This window comes from Siniperca chuatsi, linkage group LG23 (genome assembly GCF_020085105.1).
Source record: "Siniperca chuatsi isolate FFG_IHB_CAS linkage group LG23, ASM2008510v1, whole genome shotgun sequence".
In the NCBI taxonomy this organism is placed as follows: Eukaryota; Metazoa; Chordata; class Actinopteri; order Centrarchiformes; family Sinipercidae; genus Siniperca; species Siniperca chuatsi.
The window spans coordinates 20,548,518-20,575,198 of NC_058064.1; the positions used below are offsets into that span (position 1 = coordinate 20,548,518).

Sequence of the window (26,681 nt, forward strand, 5' to 3'; positions counted from 1 at the left end):
ATATATATATATATATATATATATATATATATATATATATATATATATATATATATATACTGTATATATAAGCTATATCACAGTAACCTGTAAGTCTGATAAGTAACCCCGTGCTGTTAATCAGTTTACACCTATTCCTAAATACCTTGTGTTAAGAAACATAATCACTGCCTGCGTTATATTCACAGGCAACATACAGCACAGAAGTTGTGTTAAAAATGTTTAATCATGCTTTAGTTGCTATGACAAATATTGTATTGTTTAATTAACAACATTTCCTAATTGTGTTTATAGAAAATGTATGTTTCCTTCAAAACACATTAGCTTTGCAAATATGTCGTAAATAAACTTAATTTCTAGTACATAGGGTTGAAAACTGAATAGTTGGTGATTTCAGTGAAGATATCCACACTGGAAGTACGTGACAGCGAGCAGAACTGTCCATTTGAATGACTTTTTGAAGGTGGAGCGTGCCTCTAGAGTGCTGCTTACGGCTGAAAACTGCCTTTGAACTGCAATATTTTCTTCATGCAGAGGATGAAGCAATGTCAGTCAATCCTGTCCAAGAACAGGGTACAGGGAACGGCCTGGATACAGAAACAAAACACACACAAGTCAGGTTAGCATCCAAATAATTACATCTTATTAATCTTATTGATTATTCAATCCAATACTGTGCGAATATAAGGAGATGGTTTATCAAAATAAACAGTTCTCCACTCAGGTGCCATTAAACCATCGCAGAAGAAGAGGACACAATGAGATGATGTCATTAAAAGAGCTCCAGTCAAAGCTCAAACGATAGAAAACCATGTGGAAAACATGATGGACATTTCTGTTCGTCTCAACAAACAAACAGTGTGAACAAACAGATCTTAGAGGTGGTCATAAACACGTGTTGGACCCAGGGACAGGAGTTTGCCGTGTAACCCTCCCAAGCCCTTTCTAATAACCCCTCCCACCCTGCAACTCGCAATTAGTAAGCTCTCCAAGTGTGTGTGTGTGTGTGTGTGTGTGTGTGTGTGTGTGTGTGTGTGTGTGAGAGAGAAAGGGACAGAAAAAGAAAGACAGATGAGAAGACGAGACAGAAATGAAAAACAGATGTGTACACATATTGCCACTGGGAGATGCTGTGTGTGTGTGTGTGTGTGTGTGTGTGTGTGTGTGTGTGTGTGTGTGTGTGTGTGTGCGCGTGCGTGTGTGTGCATGTGCAGAGCAGACCGGTGGCTTGTACCAGCAGCAGTCATGGAGAGCAGGCGGTCTGTCAGCCCGTATCGCTCCAGTGCCCTCATGTACATGGTGACCCGTCTGCTACGACCAGTCACTCTCAGCTTCACACACACACACACACACACACACACACACACCACTGTAGAATGTCAACAGAGAAGTGGATTTCCTGATATAGTGCATGCTTTATCAGTCTTTCCTGGATAAACAAATACCTACTTGATTCACTGAAAGAACTGAAGCTGTGAGTAGCAATTCAAAGGTCCGGATCCAGGCTACTGCTAGAAAAAAAGGGTTGACGGGACCTTACGTAACTGAACCTTACAATAACATCCTGTAAAATCAAAACAACGAGTTAAAAGAGGCCAACGAGCTCTGTAAGGCTGCAGAGCTGGAGATCATTTTCTGTGGGTTCCTCACTACGAGCGACCCCCTTTCACATTACACACTGTCATAGTCACACAGTCAGAGGTACAGGTAATCGAGCCGCGTTAACGTGCGCCGCAGAGTGCGGACTGACTGACTGACCTCGCTTCCATCTTTCATTCTGCTGTAAGAAAGAAGGTCAGCTTGTTTTCAGCGTGAGCAGCTGTTGCAGTGCGCTGTAGTGCCTCGGACTGGAATGGGCTCTGTTTCAGAGCAGGCGGCCGAGCACTCAGTGACCAGCTGGCCACCACGCAACAGGAATCACAATGAGTTGGTCAGGCCGGGAGGGGACACACCAGATGTTCAGCATGTTGTTGACTGACTCTCTGCTGTCTGCCCTCCGGCTCTCTCTCTCACACCCACTCTTTCTCTAGGTCTCTCTCTCAAACCTCTCTTTCTTTTGCTTTGTGACCATAAAATGATCGCAATTCAAATGCAATAGGAGTCAAGAGAGGGATATTTTTTCTTCTAAACGCTGAGGTAAACAAACAGAGTGAGTAAAATGTCCTCATTTTACCAGTTTATTAGGTACACCTGTACAACTGAATGCAATCTGATGCAACCTATCTATGTGAAGCTTACAATGTCAAGTTTTTGTTGAGACAAAGAGGTGTGGATTCAAGCCTGCTGTTGTTTTTGCATTATATTTAGGGGCGCAACTAACTTTGTTATTTTAATTCTCAATTCATCTTTTGACTGCTTTTTTCTTTAAAAAAAAAAATTTTTTTAATGAGTGGAGATAGTTTGATGCACAGCAGATGGAAGTAAACATTGTTCAAACATAATAATGCTTAAAGAAGCATAATGATAATTAATTAACATTTCTGATGTGCACCTCTTCTGCTTTAAAGACCAAGTTGTCTTCCCACTCCTAACTGTCTTATCACTTATTTTAATAACTATTTACAAGTGGATGCTAGTGTCACACGTTGCGTCTTTCCCTTTAACCATTCAATATTTCAACTGGAGCAGGATCCTCAGCCTTCATACCTGGCTCCAGTCTGTCTGCAGCACCCATGCCGTTGGTTTTATTCACAACTTGAACTTATTCTGGGATCGTTCTTCCTTGTTTGAGACGGTCTTCACCCAAACAAGTCAGGTAGTCGCATGCTGGCGGCTAACCTCCTCCTCAAGAAGTTGACTATTTCCATCACCTGTCTCCCCTCGCTCTTCTTCTTCCTCTTCTCTGCCCTCCATAAACATCCACCCTCTGCTGTCACTGACCCCCCCTTGTGGACTGAACATAGTGCTGCTATCTGGAGCCCGGACCCCTCTAGTGCCACTTTTAACATTCCTGTGGTAATTTCGGATAGGTCCTTAATACGAAACAGACACAGCCGACACAGCAATAATAATAACTTAATAAAGATCGGGGCCAGAACCCGAACTCCAGTCTCAACCTCAGCTCTGACCCAGCACAGACTTTTTAAGATGGCTCTTCTCAGTGTAAGATCCCTCTCTAACGAAACGTTTATTTTAAATGATTTTCTCTCTTCTACTGATTTAGATTTCATGGTTTTAACTGAATCCTGGTTACATCCTGGTGATCACAGTCAGCTGGATGAATTGTGCCTCCAGACTGCTGTAGCCGTCATAATCTGGAAGAATGAGAGTTTTTATCCAGTCTTGTTTTAAATTATGACAGAATTGTTCTTTGTGGTGATTTTAATATTCATGTTGATGACTCCTCTAATGCCCTTGCTGCTGATTTTTTAAATATCACTAACTCTTTTAACTTTCAACAACATGTGTCTGGCCAAACTCATTCCCGTGGCCACACCTTAGACCTAGTCTTTAGTCTGGGCCTGAAGACCCCATCTGTGGAAATCAGGGCCATGTTTGTATCTGATCACCTGTGAATTAGAGGCTGCTAGTACTGAATTATCCCGCTCTGAGTACACACGCGTCCTTAATGAGCCTAGTGCCTCAAAATTCTGTACACTGTTCAGTTCTCCTGGGAATGTGTTTCCCGATTCCTCCAACACCAACGATTTGGTTGATTCTTTTAACTACCTGTGTTCTTCAACCTTAGATCTCATAGCTCCTCTGAAAAATAGACCAAACCCAAAGACTAGAAAACAGCCATGGTTAAATGACAGCATTCAAAGCTGTAAAAGGAAATGCAGAAGAGCAGAACGCAGATGGAAGAAATCAGGTCTCCAGGTCCACTTTGTGGCTATGAAAGAGTTATTACTCCTTTATAATAGGATGGTGAAGGATGCAAGAACATGTCATTTCTCTGCACTTATTTCTGCCCATCAGCACAACCCCAGATTCCTATTTAAGACTGTGGATCAGTTAGTTAACCCTGCCTCTCCTTGTGCCCCTGCTGATTGTGATGCTGACTGTGAAAAGTTTCTTTTGAACTTTGCTGGAAAGGTGGAGTTAATAAGATCTGATATAATCCCCAATCCTGCCTTTTGAGATGTGGATCACCCGCTCAGGGATTCTTTGAGCAATTTTTCTGCTGTTACTCTGCCTGAACTCGCAGACATCATGTCTCTTATGAGAGTATCCTCCAGTCCTCTGGACAAAATCCCAACTAGGTTTCTATTGGAAGTTATGGATTGTATTGGGCCCCTTTTGCAAAATATTTTTAACAGTTCGCTGTGTACTGGCTGCGTCCCAGATTAGTTTAAAACAGCTTGTGTCCAGCCGGTCCTAAAAAAACCTGGGCTTGATCCCACCCTCCTGGATAACTATTGCCCAATCTCCAAACTGCCTTTTATTTCCAAGATTCTCGAAAAACTTGTATCTAAGCAGCTTCTTGCTGCTGTGAAAAACAATAATACCTTTGAAAAGTTCCAATCTGGCTTTCGTCAGCACCACAGCACTGAGACAGCCCTTCTCAAAGTCAATGATGACCTTTTAATGAATGCAGACGCAGGCATGTGTTCAATTCTTGTGCTGCTGCCTTTGACACAATTGGTCAATTTGACAATTGACAGCATTAATAACTTCATGTCATCCTTTTCCCATATCAACTATGGTGTGCCTTAAGGTTCAATTTGGGGAACCAATACTGTTCTCCTTATACATGCTTCCCTTGGGAGATGTCACCTGCAGACATGGGATTTCTTTTCATTGTTATGCAGATGACACACAGCTGTACCTCCCTGTCAAACCCATCAAACATTCTCCTTCAGGAGTTTTTGGTTGAAAAAGCTGAACTTTTTGGAAGGTGTGTGTTCCATTACATCTGGCGTAAAAGTAACACTGCATTTCAGAAAAAGAACATCATACCAACAGTAAAATATGGTGGTGGTAGTGTGATGGTCTGGGGCTGTTTTGCTGCTTCAGGAACTGGAAGACTTGCTGTGATAAATGGAACCATGAATTCTGCTGTCTACCAAAAACCCCTGAAGGAGAATGTCTGGCCATCTGTTCGTGACTTCAAGCTGAAGTGAACTTGGGTTCTGCAGCAGGACAATGATCCAAAACACCAGCAAATCCACCTTTGAATGGCTGAAGAAGAACAAAATGAAGACTTTGGAGTGGCCTAGTCAAAGTCCTGACCTGAATCCTATTGAGATGCTGTGGCATGACCTTAAAAAGGCAGTTCATGCTTGAAAACCCTCCAATGTGGCTGAATTACAACAATTCTGCAAAGATGAGTGGGCCAAAACTCCTCCACAGCGCTGTAAAAGACTCATTGCAAGTTATCGCAAACGCTTGATTGCAGTTGTTGCTGCTAAGGGTGGCCCAACCAGTTATTAGGTTTAGGGGGCAATCACTATTTCACACAGGGCCATGTAGGTTTGGATTTTGTTTTCCCTTAATAATAACAACCTTCATTTAAAAACTGCATTTTGTGTTTACTTGTGTTATCTTTGACTAATATTTAAATTTGTTTGATGATCTGAAACATTTAAGTGTGACAAACATGCAAAAAAATAAGAAATCAGGAAGGGGGCAAACACTTTTTCACACCACTGTATGTCTTGAGCAACATATCACTAAGCTTGTCCAATCATGTTTCTATCACCTCAGAAATATTGCAAAAATCCGATCTATTTTAAATCTTAGTGATGCAGAAACTGTTGTACATGCTTTTATCTCCTCACGCCTCGATTATTGTAACAGTCTGTTCACTTGTCTTAATCAAAAAACTTTGAAATGACTGCAGGCTGTACAGAACTCAGCTGCTAGGCTGTTAACCAGGACCAAGAAGTACGACCACATCACACCTGCTTTAGCCTCTTTACATTGGCTCTCTGTTTGTTTTAGGATCGATTTTAAGATCTTGTTGATTACTTTTAAGGCTCTTCATGGCCTGGCTCCAGACTATATTTTAGACCTTGTAATCCCTTATGAACCTTCACGTAGTTTGAGATCTTCGGGCAGGGGTCTTCTGTCTGTTCCTGAGTCCAGGATGAAAACTAAGGGGGACAGAGCTTTTGCCATCAGGGCCCCGAGGCTCTGGAACAACTTGCCTGAAGACATCAGGTTGTCTGAGTCAGTGTCTTCGTTTAAGTCTCGTCTCAAAACACATTTTTATCGGAAAGCATATCCTGATTTTTTTCCTGAACTGTTTATTTGATTGTTTTTATGTATTTTATCATTCACTGTGGTATTTTATTTCTCTCTCTGTAAGACTTTGTACTTAGATTTGATAAGTGCTCTATGAATAAAGTTTTATTATTATTTTTATTAAAATCTTGCCCCCCCTCTGTTCTCTCTATCACCTATTTTTCTCCCACTTTCATCTATCACTCTTTTCCCCTTTTTCTCCTTCCTTCCACTGGCCTAAACATTAAACTAAATCAGCTCGTAGAGGGGTAATATATATTCTATCCATTTAAACCACAAGTCTATAAATGTATTTTTTGTAATTTTAAAGACAGTGTTAATCTCTCCATTACATATATTTTATGTATTTTATTGAATGATTCTTCAATTCCTGGTACCTCCAGATGGAGCCACCTCCTAGTCACGTTTGTGTTTGCTTGCTATCAAGATTCTCATCAAATTTTTATCCACAGTTCTCTGAAACAAAAGAAAAGAATACCGAGTGCTCACGGTTGTGAAATGGTAAACTCCAGGTAAATGCCAGGTGCTCTTGAAGTCGAATAATCAACTGTAGAAAGAGAGTAGCCACTAGGCTTACTTCAGGCACACTCGCCAAGGATGCAGTAACATGCCTTTATTGATTAGGGGATGTCAGAGTATAAAAAATATCACACAGGACAGAAAACGCAGACCGGTTTCAACCCTGACTGGGTCTTCCTCAGGGCGTGGCCGGAGAGAGTCAACCTGAGTGGGAGGTCGTGATTCCTTATATACATAAATATGTGGCAGGAGGGTCAAATTACACCAGCATATCAGACATAAAGTATCACACATAAAATACATTAAACATATCAATCCGGAGTTGTTGTAAGTTTGGCTGCAATGAAACCCCAAATCATAACTAAAACATGGAAGGAACGGTGGTTTTAAATGGGCTCTTAGCATTTGCAAAATTACTCGCCAATAATGGCATTCCCAAAATACCTGACAGTAAATGGTGTCATTAGTGCCACACACAGTGTCTTTTCAGTATAGGAGTGATAAAAAACCTCAAATTTCTTCCACCCAAAGTCCCTCCATGTTAGGGAGTAGGTTGTTTTCCATTTCATTTTACAGATGGTATCATTCCCCATCTATTCAATAATCTGGATTATTGAAGACTTTGGTATAGTCTGATTAATTTGCAGCTGAACATTAAATTGTATTCCAATACAAATACCTTTAATGTGTTACTATTAGCATTGTCTGAGCTTTCTTTCACAATTTCTGTTGACTGCTTTTTCTAATAATCAATTATTTATTTGGTCTATTAAATGTCAGAAAATAGGAAAAAGTGGCCATCAGAAATTTCCAAAAGCCCAAGGACACATCTTCAAATTGTCAATTCCTGTCATATTTAATTCCCAGTGTAATACAAAACAGAGACAAGCAGCGAATCCTCACATTTGAGAAGCTGGAACCAGGAAATGTTTGGCACCCATAGCTTCAGACCTAATCATGTTCACTGCAGGACGTTTCCAAAGGCCCAGGGACCATTTCAGAAAGTCGGGAATCTTACCTGCATTTCCAGGAGGAAGTGTAGTTCTTCTGCCATAGTTCCTGGGACCAAAAAAAAAAAAGTGTTTGGCTTCTTGACGCTTGGCTTGAGTCTTCTCTGTGCAGAATGATGTATGTGCAGAGTTTGACGCCAGGTGGCTGTTTTCACATTCAGTGATGCTCAATTTAAATCCCTGTTTGAGACTTGAACATGCCAGTAGAATTTTGTGACATCACAACTAGTTTGGAGCCAATCATGGTCCAGTATGAAACTGAAAGTGTGATGTGGAAACATGAACTCTCCACTGCACATAGAGAGATTGGACTTTTCAGTGAAGTAGGAGACATCTTTTGAAATATTTACATATATACTGTATACATTTAGGATTTTTCTATTTGGGAGAAGGAATAGATGTACTTTTAAGAACTTGTAGTTTATTTAACTTAAAAAAAAACAAAAAACAAAACTGTATCAGACAAATTGCAATTTTAATTTGTCTTAAAAACATGTCTGGATGGGGACCTTTAAGCTCAAAGAAGGCGAATATGTAGCTTTAAATGAATTATTTGAAAGTCAGCTATGACCTTTCTTATCTATGTTTAGCCTATGCACCTCCTGCAGGAGCATCCTGTAATGTGTCTCCTTGCTCTGCCACTATCACCGCCTCCTCCTCCTCTTTTCGGACTCCTTTGTTTCTAATGCCTGGGTGGAGGAAAAGGTCAAGGCTGTGCCATGGCAATCATGCGCTCGTGCAGTTTCCGCCGACCTGCATTGATTTTCCGCAGCTGATGATTCCGTTGGCCAGGCAGCGTCTTCTTGCGCATGCGTCCGCGGGCGGGTTCTCGATGCTGATGTCGCATTCTGGTACTCCAGAGAAAGCTCGTACATCCAATACTAATGGCTCGACCGTGCTTTTTGTCCAATATTCATATCCTAAGTGGGAGTTTCATTAGGCTTTTTCTGTTAGTGTCTACATACAGACATCATAATTGGAGCTATTCAGGCTTATTTTCCTTCTTCAGAAGAATCATTTTGCGGCTCTTTATGTATGAGAAGTAACTTATTTAATGATAAAGTTGTTTGTATTTCAATATGTCAGTGCTATTATGAAACACTAGCCTACTTCCTATCTTTTGCCTGACATTATTGTGTTTATTTATTGTCTTTCGTGTATGGTGTTTTTTTGCTAGCCACTGTGTTATGCTACTTAAGTTTTATAACAAAAAAGAAAAAAATCATACTACCATGTTTAACTTCTTTTTTCTTCCCCCCCCCAAAAAAAGCCACTGGCTCTTTCATCTGCTAAGGAAGACCATGAGATGTGGTTGAAAGCTGACAAAAAAGTGGACAATTGAGTTAAGTTTTTTTTTAATCGCCAAACGACTGTTGCCAAGGTCAAGAATGAGCATTAGGTTTGTATTTTAAGATCAAAAATAGAATAGGCTATGTTAAATAATAAATACATAGGCCCAAGTTAATCAATCATTCTATCGTTCAATAAACCTCAATAAATTGATAGTAAAATAATTGTCTAAATAAAATGAAACACAATAAAAACGAATAAATATCCAATTTTCTAGGAAAGGGAGGAAAAAACGAATGTAAAACATAAGACCGACGCTCTCCTGTAAACTGGAAAGTCCACCTGCACCTGAAGGCAGCACAACACATGCACTCAGTCCCCGCAGTCCACAGCACACACAGCCGCTACCTGCCAGGCGGAATGGACGTATCCTCCGGTGCGCCCAGCTTTATCCTCAGCGCAGCGGAGCCGCGGGAGAAGCCAGGCCCGACATGACAGCGCCGGGACGGGAGAAGAAAGCCCGCCAGCAGCCGCGGGTGACCGTGCGGCCGGAGGCGGTGTGGGCTGCGGGTCGCTACGCCGTGCTGGCCGCCCTGTGCGCCCTGTGTTACAGCAACTCTCTCCACGGGGAGTTGGTGCATGACGATGTGTGGGCTATCATCAACAACCCGGACGTCCGACTGGGCTCCAGCCTCAGAAACATCTTCAGCAACGACTTCTGGGGCAAGAGGATGGCGGACAATACGAGCCACAAGTCCTACAGACCGCTGTGCATCCTCACCTTCAAGTAAGTTCTCCCTGCTCTCCCAACTCCGCTGTTTTCACCTCCTCACTTTATGCTAGTTTAACCGCAGTGTTGTTGATATTAACCCGCGGTGACAGTCCGGTCGCTAACTATCGCCTGAAAGCTACCAGGCTGACGTCATACAGCTGTCCCCTTATGGGAGGACGCTGCTGCCGCCTCGTAGTTAACTTCAGATTAATACAAGCTAAATATCTCATAAAATAACACCTTAAAGAGCGTTGTAGCGGCTTCATGTGAGATAAAAAATACCACCAAGTGTGCTGTCGTCGCTATAAACTCACTACAGACGCGCTGAAAGAGCATGCCTGTAATGTTATGGAGATTTGTCCTTCATTCAAGCCTCTGCTCCCGTTGGAAATACAACGAGTTAGAGCAGGGAGAGCGGCTCGGCTGGCCAGCTGCGCACTCAACTTGCCCCAGCACATCCCGCCCTCCTGCTGCCTCCTGAAGTTCATGCGACTTCAGGTTTAAGGATGAAAGGAATTCAGATGACACCGAGCCAAAAACACACACAGAGAAAGGGTTTATGTGGAACTTTAACTTGCATGGAAGTATTGGAGGTGTGCAGTGTGGCTTAGGGTGTAAGGAGGTGATGTAAAAGTTCTGGAAACAGCGTGTGAGGATGGGAAAACACAGGCTGCTTTGATCCAGGAGGGCGGGTCTGTCGGAGCAACCAGGCCAGCATCCAGAACAGGGTGGGATTGTGCTATAAATGATATTAAGTTGCAGTGATTGCATGAGAACAAGAGGACACGCCCACACAGTGTTCCTAAATGAGGGAGAACGTCCAAACTGAGCACTGCTGATGTAAAAGTGGATTGAATCAGAGCCAAGAAACACTGCTCCAAGATTGTCAGCTTTCTTTTTTCATGTAATTGTATAATTCAATTGAGGATGCAGTTTTAGAGTGTAATGCTGTGGAACTTCTCCAAGGTAATCTTATCTTTGTCTCCAGACACACAGAGACTCCTAACATAAAGTATGCCAAGTGTGAAGGACAATTCACACATTCAACATTCCTTTATGTCCTTTCCATTCCCACCACACCAGCAATTAATTAAAAGGTCAACAAGTCACAGTTTCGGCTGTCCTGCCATCACGGAGCGCTCAGAGGTTAGGCTGAGCTACAGAAGAGCAGCCATGCAGCCGCTAGGGATTCAGTGTGTTGCTCAAGGGCACTTGAGCAGCAGCAGCAGCAGGGCGAATGCTTGCTGACAACGAAGTTTGAAACCGAGTGTCAGTGACCTTGCCGCCTTCATTCAACCAGGACGACAGGTGAACGAGATCTGACAAAGTGCTGGAGAAAACTCCTGAGTGACCCAAACAGCAGCAGACTGCTAGCGTGAGATAAAGTGTAGACAGTCACCGATGGTTCATGGTGGTGCTGGTTCACACACATGCACATGGACATACACACACCCAGACCAATGAGTTCTTATTGAGTCAAAGTTGTGAATTCCTATTACTAAAGGGACAGTGTGTGGTGGAAACCTTGTACTGATATGGTGACCAGGTACATAGCATGTGTAACATCTGTTATTCTGCTGTTAAGAGATTATAACTGTTGAATCACTGAGGTTTAAAAGTGCTTTCTGTAACTCAAGACTCTCAAAGAACCATTACTAGCGCTACAACAATTAGTAGATAGTAGTAGATTAATTGATTAGTTAATCGACAGATAACCAATGTCATTTTTCAAGTAACAATCCATATATTCTCTGGTTTCAGCTTCTCAAATTTGAGGATTTGCTGCTTATATATGACAGTAAATTGAATATCTTTAGGTTTTGGACTGTTGGTCGGACCAAACAATCAAACTGAGGGCATCACTGTGAGCTATGAGAAATTATAAATGGCATATTAAAAAAAAATGTTTTTCAACATTTTATAGATTGAATGATTAATAGATTAATTGAGAAAATAATTAGCAGATTAATCAATAATGAAAATAATGGTTCGATGCAGCCCTAATGAGGACATTCAGGGTGCTAGCATCAGTGCTATAGTTAGTGAGGAGTTTGCATTCTGTCTGTCATACAAGTTTTTACAGCACTAAAGTAACCCTCCATTGATCATGTGACCCTCTTAAGTTTTGTTTTGGTCCCTCAAGAGTCCCCTCCTATGTGGAACATTGGTGCAGAGGCTCACTGAAATGCAGGAGGTTTGATAATAAATAAATAAAATATGATTCACACTCAGCATTTAACATGTCAACAAATTCAAAATTACTTTACACATTAGCCAGAAGTACCGTACACTGTGGTGATTTGAGTGAGGTTTTAAAGCTGCACACTCAATATTTTTTATATTAACAATGAGTCAAATGACTGTGTTATGTGAAAACCCACAGAGAATTATGCAACTCTGGAGTTCCTTTAGCCTTGCAAAGCTTTTTAGCCTATTTTAGCTAGTTGTTTTGGTTTTCCGGCCCGCAAACTCTACTCTCTTGAACCCCATTTCTAACAGCAGCAGACAGCTGTTTTCAGAAAAAAAAAACCCTCCTAAAAAGCCACTGAACACGAGCTGCTCAGCAGCAAACAGCACCCAGACACAGTCAGAGAGCAGCTGGTGAACATAGTGGAGCATGTAGCAGCTAAAGAGCCAGATATTTCCCTCAGGAGCTGCTGGAGACCGAACTAATGTAGGATGTGTAAATAGGCTGTTGTTTGCTAACAAGTTAGCAAAGGTCAGAAATAGTTTGGGACTTAACCCCCTGTAAAACGGGCCTGTGAGCGGCTCGTCCCCCAGTCGGAAGGTCTGCGGGTTGATCCCCGGCTCCCCCCAGCCCGCATGTCAAAGCGTTCTTGATACTAGACACTAAACCCCAAATTGCTCCCGAGGGGTGTGCCTTCGGTGTGTGAGTGTGTGTGAAGGATTAGTCTCTTTCTGATGAGCAGTTGGCACCTGCCATCTGTGTGTGAATGGGGTGAATGTGACATGTAGCGTAAAGCGCTATACAAGTACAGTCCATTTATCATTTACCATAAAACCAACCGAGCGTCATAGTTACAGACATGAGAGTGGTATCAGTCTTTTCATCTAACTCTCTGCAACATGTGACAGGCATAATGTGTCCCCAGGCGGAGCTCCATCAGCACACTGCACTTAGGATAACTAAGACTGAGAGTCCTTGACTGTGAGTGTGGGTGCCCTGGTGTGTGTGTGGTCAGGCAGCAGGATGGTTTCATTGTTTGATCATACTCCGTCTAATTACCCAACAGCGTTACAACCTCTCAAGCAGCTACTTTCCTCCCTCTGGTAATACAGTTGTTGAAGAAGATATTGGCGCCTTAATGCCTCTCACGAGAGGATCTGCTCTCAGGAACACATGCTTAATGATGAGTGTGTGCTGGAGACAGCAGACACACAGTAATGGCCAGAGACAATGGACGGGAAGGTGTGGGGGGGGGGCTGTTTGGCTGTCAGCTTCTCTACACTATCTTCATTAGCTTGTCGTGTGAGGGACACTGACTTGACAATGACTTTGTAGCTACACTCTTTTCCTCACCTGGTAAGATAGTCTTTAGCTAAATCCTTAACCCTCAGCTGCCGCAGCTGCTGTGTGCGTGTGGAGAAAGATGTAGCTGAGGAAAGGCATGCACACTTTGTGGAGGAAGAACGATTAAAGGGTAATTCAGGTCACAGTGAATGTCAGGCCCATTTTCTCTGCTCTGTCTCTCGCTGTAGAAATGTACCAGCATTCGTTCAACTCCAAATGCTATCAAGACTTTGCATAATTAAAAGTATTAACAGATACCATTTGGTGAATGGGAAATAGTTCCTGACCAAAGATATATGTGAAAATTATTGTTAAGGCCATAATTGGAGATAGACAACATGGCTGTGTTAGCGTGGGATATTTTCCATCCGTCACATTCAGGGACAAAAGTTGAGCGTGTCTACAAATCTTTTTGAATCACACATTTCAGCAGAAATCCCCTCACAGGAATCTTCTTTGCTGCAGCTGTTTCAGCATGATGTATGATTATTTGTCCAACAGAAATGAAGAAGATTGTTGGCTTGGTATCACAGTTTGGAGTCAGATCAGTAGACCTACAGCTGAGAAGGCTCAGTGCACAGCTTACATCACTGAAGGCTCTGATGCACACGCATACGCTTCTGTTTTGCTTTGAATGTCTTTGAATATGGACGTGTCTATGTGTAAAGATGTAACTTCCTGCGGAGCCTCTGAGTCACGAGGAGGAGATAGTGTAACACGGAAGGAGTGAATTTACTTGTGATGTGAAGAAACTATGTATATAACTACGTGTTTGGAGCATACTGAAAATACAAATGATAGCCCGACTAACACTGGATCTTTGAGGCCAGTACTAATATCAATATTTTAGAGTTTAAAACTTCCACTAGCAATATATTGGCTGATATTAGTTTTTTTAAACATAAACACATAACAAAAAAAACATTTTTAATAAGGATCTGTTCAATTAGGCTATTAAAGAATTAAAGATATTTCGTGCGTGGGACACTATTGCAGTGTAAAATTAAACTTGGTGGACAAACTGTGATGGAGACACTGTTTCTAAATGACCTCAAACATATTTTTTGGCATTGTTGGACTGCAATTTCTCGTTACTTATTGGCCAACATACGCTGATACACATATCTGTGATAAGCTAGTGTAGGTTGATAGATTGTCCCGGCCAAGTTATTGGCTTTACTACAGATCAATGGTTTTTAACTATTCAGAGCCACCTCACAAGCCTACAGGTGGGGGGGATTTGATACTTTAGATCTGATACTAAAAGCTAGGTTTTTGGTATTCTTTTAAGAAAGTCTAGAGTAGTAACATTAAAAATGAGAATCAGACTTTATTCACATATACATGTGTACAAGGAATTTGTTTTGGTGCAGGTGTCAGTATAGCAAAATGAAGAAATATGAAAACAGAATATGGACAGAATGATTGGGTATCCTTAAGATTAGAGTTACAAATGTGTAATAGAAAAAAATTCTGAATATGTGTGGACATTATATGTTAATTTATAAATATACACATACACAAAAACAATACAACTGAGTTTGAAAGGTTCTATTTAATGTGTTAAACCAGCCACAGTCTGACACTGTGGGTCCCCTGTCAGACAACTGCCCCCTACCCCCTTCCAGTAACATTATACTCTTACCATCTTACCTAAATCTTAATGATGACCTTATGTCAATGTTTACACAATGGTATAATCTTTTCCTGCCTTTATAATGTGTCACTTGTAATGAGGCTTCAGTTGCCCTCAGGTTCGCCTTGCCTCCATCACCCTCCTCTCTCCTTGATATGCCACTTTTCTCCGTTTGTGGTGCAGGTTGCATGCTATCATTTTTTTTTGTTCTTCTTTACAAATCACGTGCTTAGGCTGCAGACGCTGAGTCACTTGAGCCAGTCCAAGTTAGCTCCGCTCGAGGTAATGTTCATCATATTTCTGATGTTTTGCTTTAACTCCTGTAGATTCAGGCTGCCATGCGCTTGTGTTCAGACAAAATGCGAGGTGAATTTCAGAGTTGGCGCAGTTGCATACAAAGTCAATGGAAAGATTCGATTACATGCAAGTTGACCAGGGGCGCACATACTGATGCAAATGCGCATCTGTGAGAGATCAGATTGTTTCAACTTGAGCGAAAGATTCGTGCTTATCCTGCGAATGATACAAGGGGCGAAAGTTCACTTTGCTGTCTGTCTAAACACACCTCAAAAATTACTTCATTTTGCTACTTCAAGTTCCTTAATGGCCTCCATGAGTTGTGCTTAAACTCTCCGTTGCCCCCCTGTGGAGGCGTGCCTTACAGTATGAAAACCTCTGTGTTAAATGTACATAGGAAGCAAAGATACCAGGAGTGTTGATGGATTGAAGCAGTGCAATCAGTTCATGAAGAAAGTGGGCAAAACACATCCAGCTACATGTGTAGAAGTTTCATCTTTTCTGATCTAAAATACATTCAAGTTAGCAGGCTGATAACTATTCAAACACTGATTCACTTTGTTCTCTTACTCTGCCTGGACAGCTCTGGCTGACTTGTACTCCACATGAAACAAGTCATGAGCTGTTACCAGAATCATCTGAGGAACTCCTTTTTATGCATGCGGAGGAACAGATGGGTGCATTCCTCCAACACATGTGGCCTGGGGTTCACTTCTATGTGTATTTGTCAGCTTTATACATGGACAAGAACACACACACATATATACACACACAGACACACCCACCCCTGTGGTGAACCTATGGGTAATGTGCAGTCAGTCCAGCATTGTCTTTTCTGTGCCGGTGAACACTGCAGGACTTTTGGGACGTGATCGAGGTGAAGGACACACACAGGACGAGTAAATACACAAACACAATGCAACCTCAAGGCACTTTTTATAGCTGAGCCTTGATGTGCACCACAAACTGAGCAGTGATTGTGGTGAGAAAACAAGGGAGATGGGGAGAGAGAGAGAGAAATAATTAGGGAGAGATAGAGATAGCGAGAGGCCATGTGATTTAAATAGAAACACAAGGACAGATGACACAAGACAGGGAAGGAAGAAGTGGTGACGGATGCTCTTCTGGTAAATGAGGAGAGGAGGAGGAGGAGGGCACGGGCACAGCTGATAATAGAAAGAGACAAGAGTAGGAGATGAAGAGTGAAAAATAAGAAGGGTAAGAAAGTGATGGATGATGCTCCTCGAGTCAGAGAGAAGCTGACTCAGGGGATGTGAGAACTTCATTTCTCAATTGCTGTTTATCTATTTCAGAATAAAAGAAGTTATTACCTTAGGTTCAAGGATCTAGTCAGTGTCATTTTGCCAGCCAGGACATTTAATTATCTACTATCTTTTATTTCAGAAAGAGGTTTTTCTTTATCCTATATTCAAAGCCCCTCTTGCCTGCAGTGTTTTATTCAGCCTATTTTACATTGCAGGGATTTGGTAAGGCAAATAACTCTAGCCGTTAACTGCTGATGCAGTGCTCTCCAGAATAATTAAGAACCTATTTTTAGTATTCTCGCAACCTTCCTTTGGGTCATGGCCCAGTCTCCAGCATAGGAGAATATATCAGAGTAAAGGATAGGAAGTCATGCTGCTGATGCTGCATGGTCACTAACCAGCAGAGAGACAAAGAGTTAAATTGTCTCTCCTTCACCTATCCAGCCTGACAGTCACAGAGGACACTGCGTCTGTCTCATTGGATGTGATCACCAACCGGGTCGTGCATGCTCTGTTTCAAAATGTCGCTCATGTCAGATCATTTTACTTTTGCTCTGCTAGTGGTGGGGCCTAAGTGAGGTGTTGTTGGTTCATCAAACAGCAAATAAATCTTGAACTCCTTCACTTGTGGTAGCAGCTCACTCCCAACCCAGAAAGAACAAGCTGAAACGCATTGGTCTTGCAATAAAGTTGCTTTATACTACAAGCGTTCCTCTCTAGACTTTTTCCCCCATCTCCATGCACCTTGGAATTAGGTTGTGCCATAAATCGCTTCTCTGCATATACCAAGAAGTTCCCAGGCCAGATGGGATATGTAATATCTCCAGCATTTCTGGGTCTGCACACGAGTCTCCTCCCAGCTGGACTTGCCTGGAAAACCTCTAAAGGGAGGCATCCAGGAGCATCCTTATCAGATGCTGGAACTACTGTAACTGGCTCCTTTTGCTGCGAAGGAGCAATGGTTCTACTCCAAGCTCTATGGGTGCCCTAGAAGGAATCTCATTCCAACTGCTTGTATCCGCAGTGTCATTGTTTCGGTCATACCCAAAGCTCATGACCGTTGGTGAGGACTGGAACCTAGATTATCTCGTAAATTGAGAGCTTCACCTTCAGCCTCAGCTCCCTCTTCACCACAACATTCCATAACAACGCCTGCATTACTGTTGATGCCACACCACTCCACCTGTCAATCCTGCATTCCATTTTACCCTCATCCCTGAACAAGACCCCAAGATACTTGAACTCCTTCACTTGTGGTAGCAGCTCACTCCCAACCCAGAATGAACAAACCACAAAATTCCTGGCAGAGTATCATTGTTGTCTGCTGTTTAGACTTTTAGTATTGTTTTGGCATATACAGCGGGTAAAATAAGTATTGAACATGTCACCATTTTTCTCAGTAAATGTATTTTTTCTAAAGGTGCTATTGAAATGTAATTTTCACCAGATGTTGGTAACAACTCATGAAATCCACACATGCAAAGAAATCTAACCATAGATGTCCATAAATTAAGTTATGTATAATGATGTTAAATGACACAGGGAAAAAGTATTGAACACATGAAGAAAGGGAGGTGCAAAAAGGAAAGCCAAGACAATCAGTAGTTAGAAAGCAATCCTGCCCCTTGTCATTGCAAATTAATATTGGCTGGTTCAGTCCCAACTGATGGCCTATTAAAAGGTGTCTCATTACCAAGGTGTCACAGAAGAAACATCTCATGATGGGTAAAAGCAAAGAGCCCTTTCAAGACCTTTGCAACCTTTTGTTGCAAAATATACTGATGGAATTGGTTACAGAAGGATTTCAAAACTTCTGAATGTTCCAGTGAGCACTGTTGGGGCCATAATCTGGAAGTGGAAATAACATCATTTCACCATAAACCGGCCACGACCAGGTGCTCCTCGCAAGATTTCTGACAGAGGAGTGATAAGAATTATCAGAAGAGTTGTTCAAGAGCCAAGGACCACATGTGGACAGCTTCAGAAGGACCTGGAATTAGCAGGTACAGTTGTTTAAAACCCAATAAGTAATGCACTCAACTGCCTTGGCCTGTATGGATGCTCACCATGCAAGACTCCATTACTGAAGAAAAAGCATGTTGAAGCTCGTTTAAAGCTTGCTGCACAACGTTTGGACAAGCCTGTGACATATGTGACTTACTGGGAGAATATAGTCTGGTCAGATGAGACCAAAATTGAACTCTTTGGATGCCATAATACACACCATGTTTGGAGGAGAAATGGCACTGCACATCACCCCCAAAACACCACACCAACAGTGAGGTTCGGAGGTGGAAACATCATGGTGTGGGGCTGTTTTTCAGCATACGGTACTGGCAAACTTCATATAATTGAAGGAAGGATGACTGGAAAAATGTACATTCTTGATAAAAGTCTGCTGCCATCTACCAGGATGATGAAGATGAAACGAGGGTGGACATTTCAGCAAAACAATGATCCCAAACACACAGCCAAGGAAACTCAATTGGTTTCAGAGAAAGAAAATAAAGCTGCTAGAATGGCCCAGCCAATCACCTGACTTGAATCCAATTGAAAATCTATGGAAAGAACTAAAGATCAGAGTTCATAGAAGAGTTTGTGTGGAAGAAGGGGCCAAAATCACACTTCAGCAATGCATGCGACTCGTTTCTTCATACAGGAAGCGTCTTGAAGCAGTCATTACCAAAAAAGGCTTTTGTACGAAGTATTAAATGAATTTCAGTAAGCGTGTTCAATACTTTGTCATTTAACATTATTATACATAACTTAATTTATGGACATCTATGGTTAGATTTCTTTGCATGTGTGGATTGCATGGGTTGTTACCAACATCTGGTGAAGATTTCATGTCAATAGCACCTTTAGAAATATATTTACTGAGAAAAATGGTGGCATGTTCAATACTTATTTTTCCCGCTGTATGCAGAACTGCTTGCAGTAGCACATTCACAATATGATAGCATCCTTCATTCTGTCGCTGGCACAACTTAAGACTCACACTGAGAAGTTTGTGCCTGCATGTTCAGGACAATTTTAGAAAAAAGTAATTAGTACTTTCCCAAGACTGGTGAACACCACCACAACTGAGACTCTGTTTGTAGGACATGGATTCTTAAATGCCAGTGGGAGTGTTGTCAGATCTGCTAACTTACACTGTCAGCCCTACTGTCTCTCAGCCCGATGAAAGGGTGATAGCCTGAAGTCTGAAATGCAATGCGTCAATTTTCTGTTCCAGTCACCTAATTTGGGACAACACATCTTTGACTTAGGTTACTTTTCTAGACAATCCACGCAATAGCACAGTGTGTTTTGTTAAAGGATAGAAAATGAGGCCTCTGTAACTTTGGAAGATATCGTCTTGATTTGTATAACTCAGATTGCTGAAGCCTAATATTAGCTTTATCTAATATTAGTTAACTTTAGAATCTATTTTTGCACAGAACAAGTACTGTGGACTTTTCACTTACACTGAAAGGGCATTAGGAAGGAATCTCTTCAAAGCCTGTATGAACAGGAGGAACAATTACAGCAAGCAAAACCTGTTTTAATGTACACATGGGCACCTGACTATTGTAAGACATACTTGAAAAATTGGAAACCTATCCTTTAACCTATAATGAGGTGGTCACCCCAGAAAAGACCTAACAACTACATTTGATGCTGTCACCCTGAACTTTTGTCTAGTTTGTGTAAAGTTAAAATTTCCTCTTGACCAACACTATCTATCTTGCAATCCAATGGTTTTTGTAGACCAACTTGACCTTTACTTTAGTGCTATCATCAGGCCAAAATTCCACATAAAATGAATATGAAAATAGTTTTTGTTCCTCAAGCACTCAGAAAATTTACAATTGAACTGAGCAACAGTGCATTTTATTGCTTAGGAATAAAAAAATGTGTTATTTTGTCTTTCAAAAGTTACACAGTCTGACAGTAAAATAAGATGTCAAGACAATACAGCAGTTTTTCCTGCATAGAGGAATCTTTGGGACCCTCCAAAAAGGTTTTAGCCAGTGCCAAAGGAAAATCACCAGCACCAAAATGATATGAATTGAGAATAAAAACAGCAAATCCTCTCCAAAATGTGTTTAATAGCAATTTATCAAATAACTGTTGAACAAGCAGAACATAAACTTAAGTCAACTCCCCTGTCATCCACAACTGCTATATTTTACACATGTGGCTGGTGCTGGATAAGCCAGCTAAAAGGTAAATGGTCTGTACTTGTATAGCACCTTTCTAGTCTTCCGACTACTCAAAGCGCTTTACACTACATGTCAAATTCACCCCATTTGCACACATTCATACACTGATGGAAGATGCAAACTGCTCATTAGTCCAAAGAAACTAACTCATTCACACACCGAAGGCACAGCCAATTTGGGTTTGAGTATCTTGCCCAAAGACACGTCGACATGTGGGCTGGGGGAAGTCGGGATCGAACTGCTAACTACTACTAATCTTCTAATTAGTGGACAATAGGGGTGGGCGATATGGCCCTAAAAGAATATCATGATATTTCAGGGTATTTCTGCGATGATGATATTCTTGACGAAATTACAAAATTCTGAAAAATATTTTTGGTTTAGAACTCACAATAGCTGTTGAGCTCTCCTCGCGGGATTTTTGGCTCTCCTCATACTCAACCGTGTGCTTTTACTTGAGGTGGTAAAATAAGTTTTTGTATTGCCCTCTTTTGTTGTTACAGTCTTGTTGTACTTCTTACATATTGCCGTGGTTTGTTGTACATAAGATCTTTTGTAACCAGGCCAGTTCCACACTGCTGAAGTTGCTCCCCTTTTTGGAACTAACTCCTCTACTGTGGAGCCGGTAGCAATGTGACTTCCGCTTTCAGCCATGCTTGTTGTTGCTTTGCATAACGGTATGATGTCATTATGTCAACAAGTCGGAATATTGCCATTATCACAATATGAATCTTTTTTATCATATAAAAAATGATCGCGATATATCATGAACGATATCATATGGCACACCCCTAGTGGATGACTTGCTCTACCTCTAATCCACAGCTAAGCTGCAATGTTTTGACTGGGCCTGAACGCTCTGCTGTGAAGCTAGCGATAATGGGAGAGAGGACTTACTGTGATTTCTCATAAAATAAAAAACTCTATAAAAATGTAGCAACCATGTTACATCACTGTCTCCGTCTCTCTCCTCTCTGTGTGTCTGTTTGACCGAATGCGGGGCTGAGCTACACACACACACGCAGAGCAGAAGCAGCGGACAGGAAGAAGCTTCGCCTGCATTCACACAAAATCCTTCCCGCAGGGTTGTGTGGAGGTGTGGCCGTGTTTATTTGTGCTTTAGAACGTAACTGCCGTGAAACAATCAGAAAATAGTGTTTTATTTCTCTGATTCACTGCTTTGTTCTCGCTAACGCCGCTCCCTCTCTTCATTCACTCTCTAGCTTGCTCGACCACCGCTGCTCTCTCTCTCTGCTTGGGGCCAACTTTGAATCGTGTGTTTACAAACAGCAACCGACAAATCCTCCTCAATCTGCCTTTAAAGACTAACTCATTTAATCCGATGAATCACTTTATTCAGATTAAGGATTTTGTTTTAGGATTTTTTCTTTCAGGGTGATGGTGCCATAAAATATGACAACAGACATTCGAAACTTCACTCGAAAACCTCAATAGAAGCTTCGAATGTAAATAAATGACATTCTGTACAGCCCTACATTTTTGTTTAGAAATAACAGGAAAATGCATAGATTTCTGTCAAATATGTTAACACAGACTCATTGCCTTTACTGTACGCGGCCCAATCATGCTTACTGTCGTGCGTAGTCACCCCCCAAAGCCCATTCTGAGCCGGGAAAAACTAGGCTAAATGTAATGAAATAAATCGGTTCACAAATCATCCAGAATAATACACATGATAAGATATATTATCATCATGCAGGTCCAGGCTCATTGTTATTCATGTTTGAGAGTAGTGGTTATACAGGCCCATCACACGTAGTTACAGATTAGATTTCTCCAGCAGCCAGTATGTGTGCCCATCAGCAGCCATGTTTCCTGTCAAAATGTCTGTGAGCGGGACACTGAACCCCGACCTGCTCCCTCATTGTAAGTCTCTCTGGATAAGCACATCAGCTAAATGCCTGAAATGAGAAATTTAAATTCCTCTGAAGCCTTCACATCGCAGATGGGTCGGGACCCCGGCCGGGCCCTCTGCGAAATTCATCTCATGGCTCTTCACTTGCTCCACACTCAGCATTAGCTATGAGGGCAGATCAGCATCAGCTAAGGTCAGGGTGAGATAATGGTGAAGGTTAAGGCTCTGTCTGCAAGTTAAAGCAGGTTTTATCAGTCATCCTCATTGAATTATGAATCAAAGAGGGATAGTGGAGGCCAGAGTCTCCTTCATCATATGATGGACTGGACGAGGGGTCACAGGGGACCCCATTAGAACTAATTACAATCAGAGATAAGGAGTTCAGATCTGAAGCCATGTTCTGTTCAGCTCTCCCTGTTTCATTTTGTTCCATTCTGCAAAGCCTTGCCTTAGTTGTAGACTTTACATATAAAGACACATTAACCCCTTAACATGCAGTTTTTATCCTTTTTTATTTTCAGAGTTGTTAAGGAATGAAAAATCATCTTATTCCACTCTGACTGACAGTATCACATATATGTTCTTCACCTTCTTGTTCTAACGCGTCACTAAAGCTGTATTGCGTTTACCCTGAGCTAAATATTTAAACCCAAGTCTTGTTGTCTTATATGGCTGCTTAAAATGAAAATACTAGATGTCTTGTGCATAATTTTCTACATATTTCCCCAAAATTCAGCCTGACGTATTTGGTATCTTTGGAACCTTTGGGATCTCTACTAAAATTTTAAACAAAGTTCTGTGGGTTTGAACAAAATGTGTTGGTAATGACTGGCTCACCAGCAGGTCTGTGGGGGTTAAGGGCTTGAAATGGTTCTGCATAGACTTTAAACTGAGACCCACACTTAGTAGCACGTCTTTGAGACCTGACCGGACAGAACCTCACCGGTACTGCCAAATGCACCACATGACAATGGACTCAGACGATTGGCACAGTCAGAGAAGGAGAGAAATATCTTAATAAGATACATTTGAAAATAACCAAGCCCAAACTCAACCCAAACCTGAAGCTTTACCCAACAAAACAGTCCAACCCTGACACAAAATCAAGCACTTCACTAATAATAATGTGAGCTAAATTGATAATTTTCTAGGGATGGCAATGTCATTCAGATGGTTGTTCGGTCTGCCACTTTGATCCAGACTGAAATATCTCAACAACTTTTGGATGGATTGCTGTGAAATTTTATACAGACATTCATGGCCCCATAAGATGAATCGTACTGACTTTGGTGATCCCCTGACTTTTCCTCTTGCCGCCACCAGGAGGTTGACATTTGTTGTTTTGAGTGAATTAGTGTAGTAACTTTGGTGATCCCCTGACTTTTAATCGAGCACCATCATCAGGTCAAAATTGTAATGTGTCTAATACTTTGGTTTATGACCAAATACAAAATTACATCTACTTCTTCTCCCTCACCAAAAAATCCAGAATCTATGATTTTGTTTCACAAGTTTAACTGCTGGAAACAATCACTTCACTGAATAGTCCATTCTCTCTCATGTGGCCTGGAGGCTTCAGGTTTCCACATCACACTTGTGTAAGTTACATACTAGACCATGATTGGCTCCAAACTAGTGGAGTCATAAATCTTGCTCGTACGTCCAGGTGTTAAATTAGATTTACATTTACATCATTCTGCACAGTGACAGTCGAACATCACAGTCAAGTAACAATATGCAAAACACATTTTTGACTGTAATGCGTCACTCTTTCTGTTTGCTATTATCAGGTTGTTGATATTCTGTTGGGTGAAGAGGGACTTTATACCGATGTAATACCAATTATGATAAACTAGGTGAAAATTGCATATCTCACTGTTATTCCTCACTGAGGGATTAGCTTTTGGAAGATCTTAAACAGGGTGTGATTTGGTGTTGGGAATCTGACTTTCTCTCTCAAAGCAATCATGCTCTTTTCATTTGATATTCATGGCACTGCGGAAAATAGATTGAGATTCTGTTTATAAGACAATCACTTCATCCAGGAAATGTAAAAGATAATTTACTTTAGAGATTCCCACAGTAAATCCACAGTGGTATATTGCTGAGTGATTGTTTTAGATAAGGTAATTTTTTGTCCGCATACGGTGAGGGTTTATGGGAAATTGAGTGACACTGACTGTACTTATCTACCCATCAGTCTGTTTGTCTTTTTTGTATGAGTTTTAATCATTTCTAATATCTTTTACACATGAACAGATATACCACAAATGCAGCTCCTGTCTAATCCCACAGTGCTAAATATTTCTCTCTGTGTCTGTCTGTCAGGTTGAACATCCTGCTGGGCGGCATGACGCCTCTCTATTTCCACATCGTCAATGTGTGTTTGCACTGTGCCGTAACCTGCCTGCTCATGCACACGTGTGAACGCTGGACGTTCGAAGACTCACGCCTGGCCTTCGTCACGGCACTCCTCTTTGCTGTGCACCCCGTCCACACCGAGGCTGTGAGTACATGACACACAGACTGTCACAAACTGGCTCAGAGAATGTGACAAGGAGGGAGCTCATGCAAGAGTTGAACCCTCAAGGTTCTACCTTGACATCTGGAGCACAATACAAAGTTACCACCATATACAAGTCAAAAACAAAACAAATATAAAAATGGTTTACATTTTCTCAATCTAATTTGAAAATTTTGACCTTTCACAAAATGTTCCATTGCATTGAAATGGTTACTAGAAGAGCGTTGACCTTTATCTCCCTACCACTGCCACCCATTTTACCAGCTCTAATCCCTCACCCAGCAACCTCGGCTCGTGAGAAGCACCTCAAAGGAATACTTCAACATTTTGGGAAATTTGCTTATTCGCTTTCTGGCGAGAGTTAGATGAGAAGATTCATACCATTCTAATATAAATAAATATGATTTACTTCATTAAATATGAAGCTTCATTGAGCAGCTGGTTAGCTTAGCTAGCTTTTGCTCTGTCCAAAGTTAACCAAATCTGTAGAAAAACTGAAGTGTAAAAATGACAATTCAACTGAAAAATGTTTAAGTCACACTTAATCTAAAATTATGTGTATTATGTCTGTGTGCCCACATTTTACTGAGTTAGAACTCAGAGAAGGAGTGCATTTTTGAAAACAAATTGCAGCTATAAAGAACCTTAATTGCCTCCATGAGCTGTGTCTCAGCTACTGCTGCTGCTACTACAACTGTTGAGCGTGTTGTTGATAATTCTTTCACCTCATGCAGTATCTTTGCTTCCCTCTGTTCCCCCACCTTCAACTCTCCGCTCTCTGCTTTAAAAAGCTCACAAGGCACCAAATCATCCCAAGCTCACGCACACACAAAACCACAGCATGAGCTGTAGTGCTTATTCCCAAAGCTACTGGACCACGTTCCCAAGTTGTAGATATGCAGCAACATTTTAAGGTAACATTTTTTAAAGGTAACATCTTGCCAATGATTCTAGTTCCTAAAAAACTGTCAGCCAATGGTCTTCTGAGCTTAACCAGTACAGCCCAGTAGAACCAGTGGGAGGGATGTCACGCAAATTTACACACACAGTAACACACAATGTTGCACCTCACCTTTACATGTATGAGTGGAAAACCATGAGGTGTAGTGAAGTGAAACATTCCTCCAGCTCTCATCAGTTCAGCTAGAGTCAGTGGAAACCACTAGAAAACCCTTTGCACTTCACTAGAACATAATTACATTCAGTATTTATCCTGTAGCCTACATGGTTGGCTGATTGGTGGAAAGCATTGTGGAATGACGATGGAGTAAATTGATTACCTGTGGATATTCCCTTTTTTTCCTGAATTAAACTGCCTATTTTTTCTATTCAAAATGCAGCCTTGTGCCAGAAAGCCACATGGGGAAGCAAAGTCACAGGCATAATGTATGCTGAAGTTAATTCAGAATTTATTCAGAGCCTGAACACAGACGACATTCCCCTAGGGGTCTACCGGTTTTATCCCAGATGAGTATCATGTGCTGCAGTTTCTATCTGGAAAACGTGACCACCTCATACATATTCAGCTGTTCTTTTTCTGTGACTGTTAGGAGTTCTATCATAACTTAA

The 26,681-nt window shown here is 41.5% G+C and overlaps 1 protein-coding gene and 1 long non-coding RNA gene across 4 annotated transcripts in view; one reads left to right on the top strand and one right to left on the bottom strand.

The window, feature by feature from the left end:
* Nucleotides 1-207: 207 nt before the first annotated feature.
* LOC122871168 lies at nucleotides 208-8,285 on the bottom strand. 2 transcript variants are annotated; one of them, XR_006376807.1, is made up of 2 exons: nucleotides 7,724-8,285; nucleotides 208-587 (listed from the first exon to the last, which is right to left on the bottom strand). It is a non-coding gene; the product is annotated as an uncharacterized LOC122871168 (long non-coding RNA). The 2 variants fall into 2 exon arrangements; XR_006376806.1 differs by lacking the exon at nucleotides 7,724-8,285 and adding an exon at nucleotides 1,450-2,917.
* An 820-nt stretch (nucleotides 8,286-9,105) lies between these two features.
* The window catches only part of tmtc1 (transmembrane O-mannosyltransferase targeting cadherins 1), a 162,520-nt gene continuing 144,944 nt past the window's right edge, over nucleotides 9,106-26,681 (top strand). The window contains exons 1-2 of one of the 2 annotated variants that reach the window (XM_044185918.1): nucleotides 9,106-9,792; nucleotides 24,917-25,094. In XM_044185918.1, the coding sequence (XP_044041853.1) occupies nucleotides 9,497-9,792; nucleotides 24,917-25,094 (474 nt within the window). In that variant the 5' untranslated portion in view covers nucleotides 9,106-9,496. The remainder of the gene's footprint in view (nucleotides 9,793-24,916; nucleotides 25,095-26,681) is intronic. The other variant, XM_044185919.1, reaches the window with a different exon arrangement.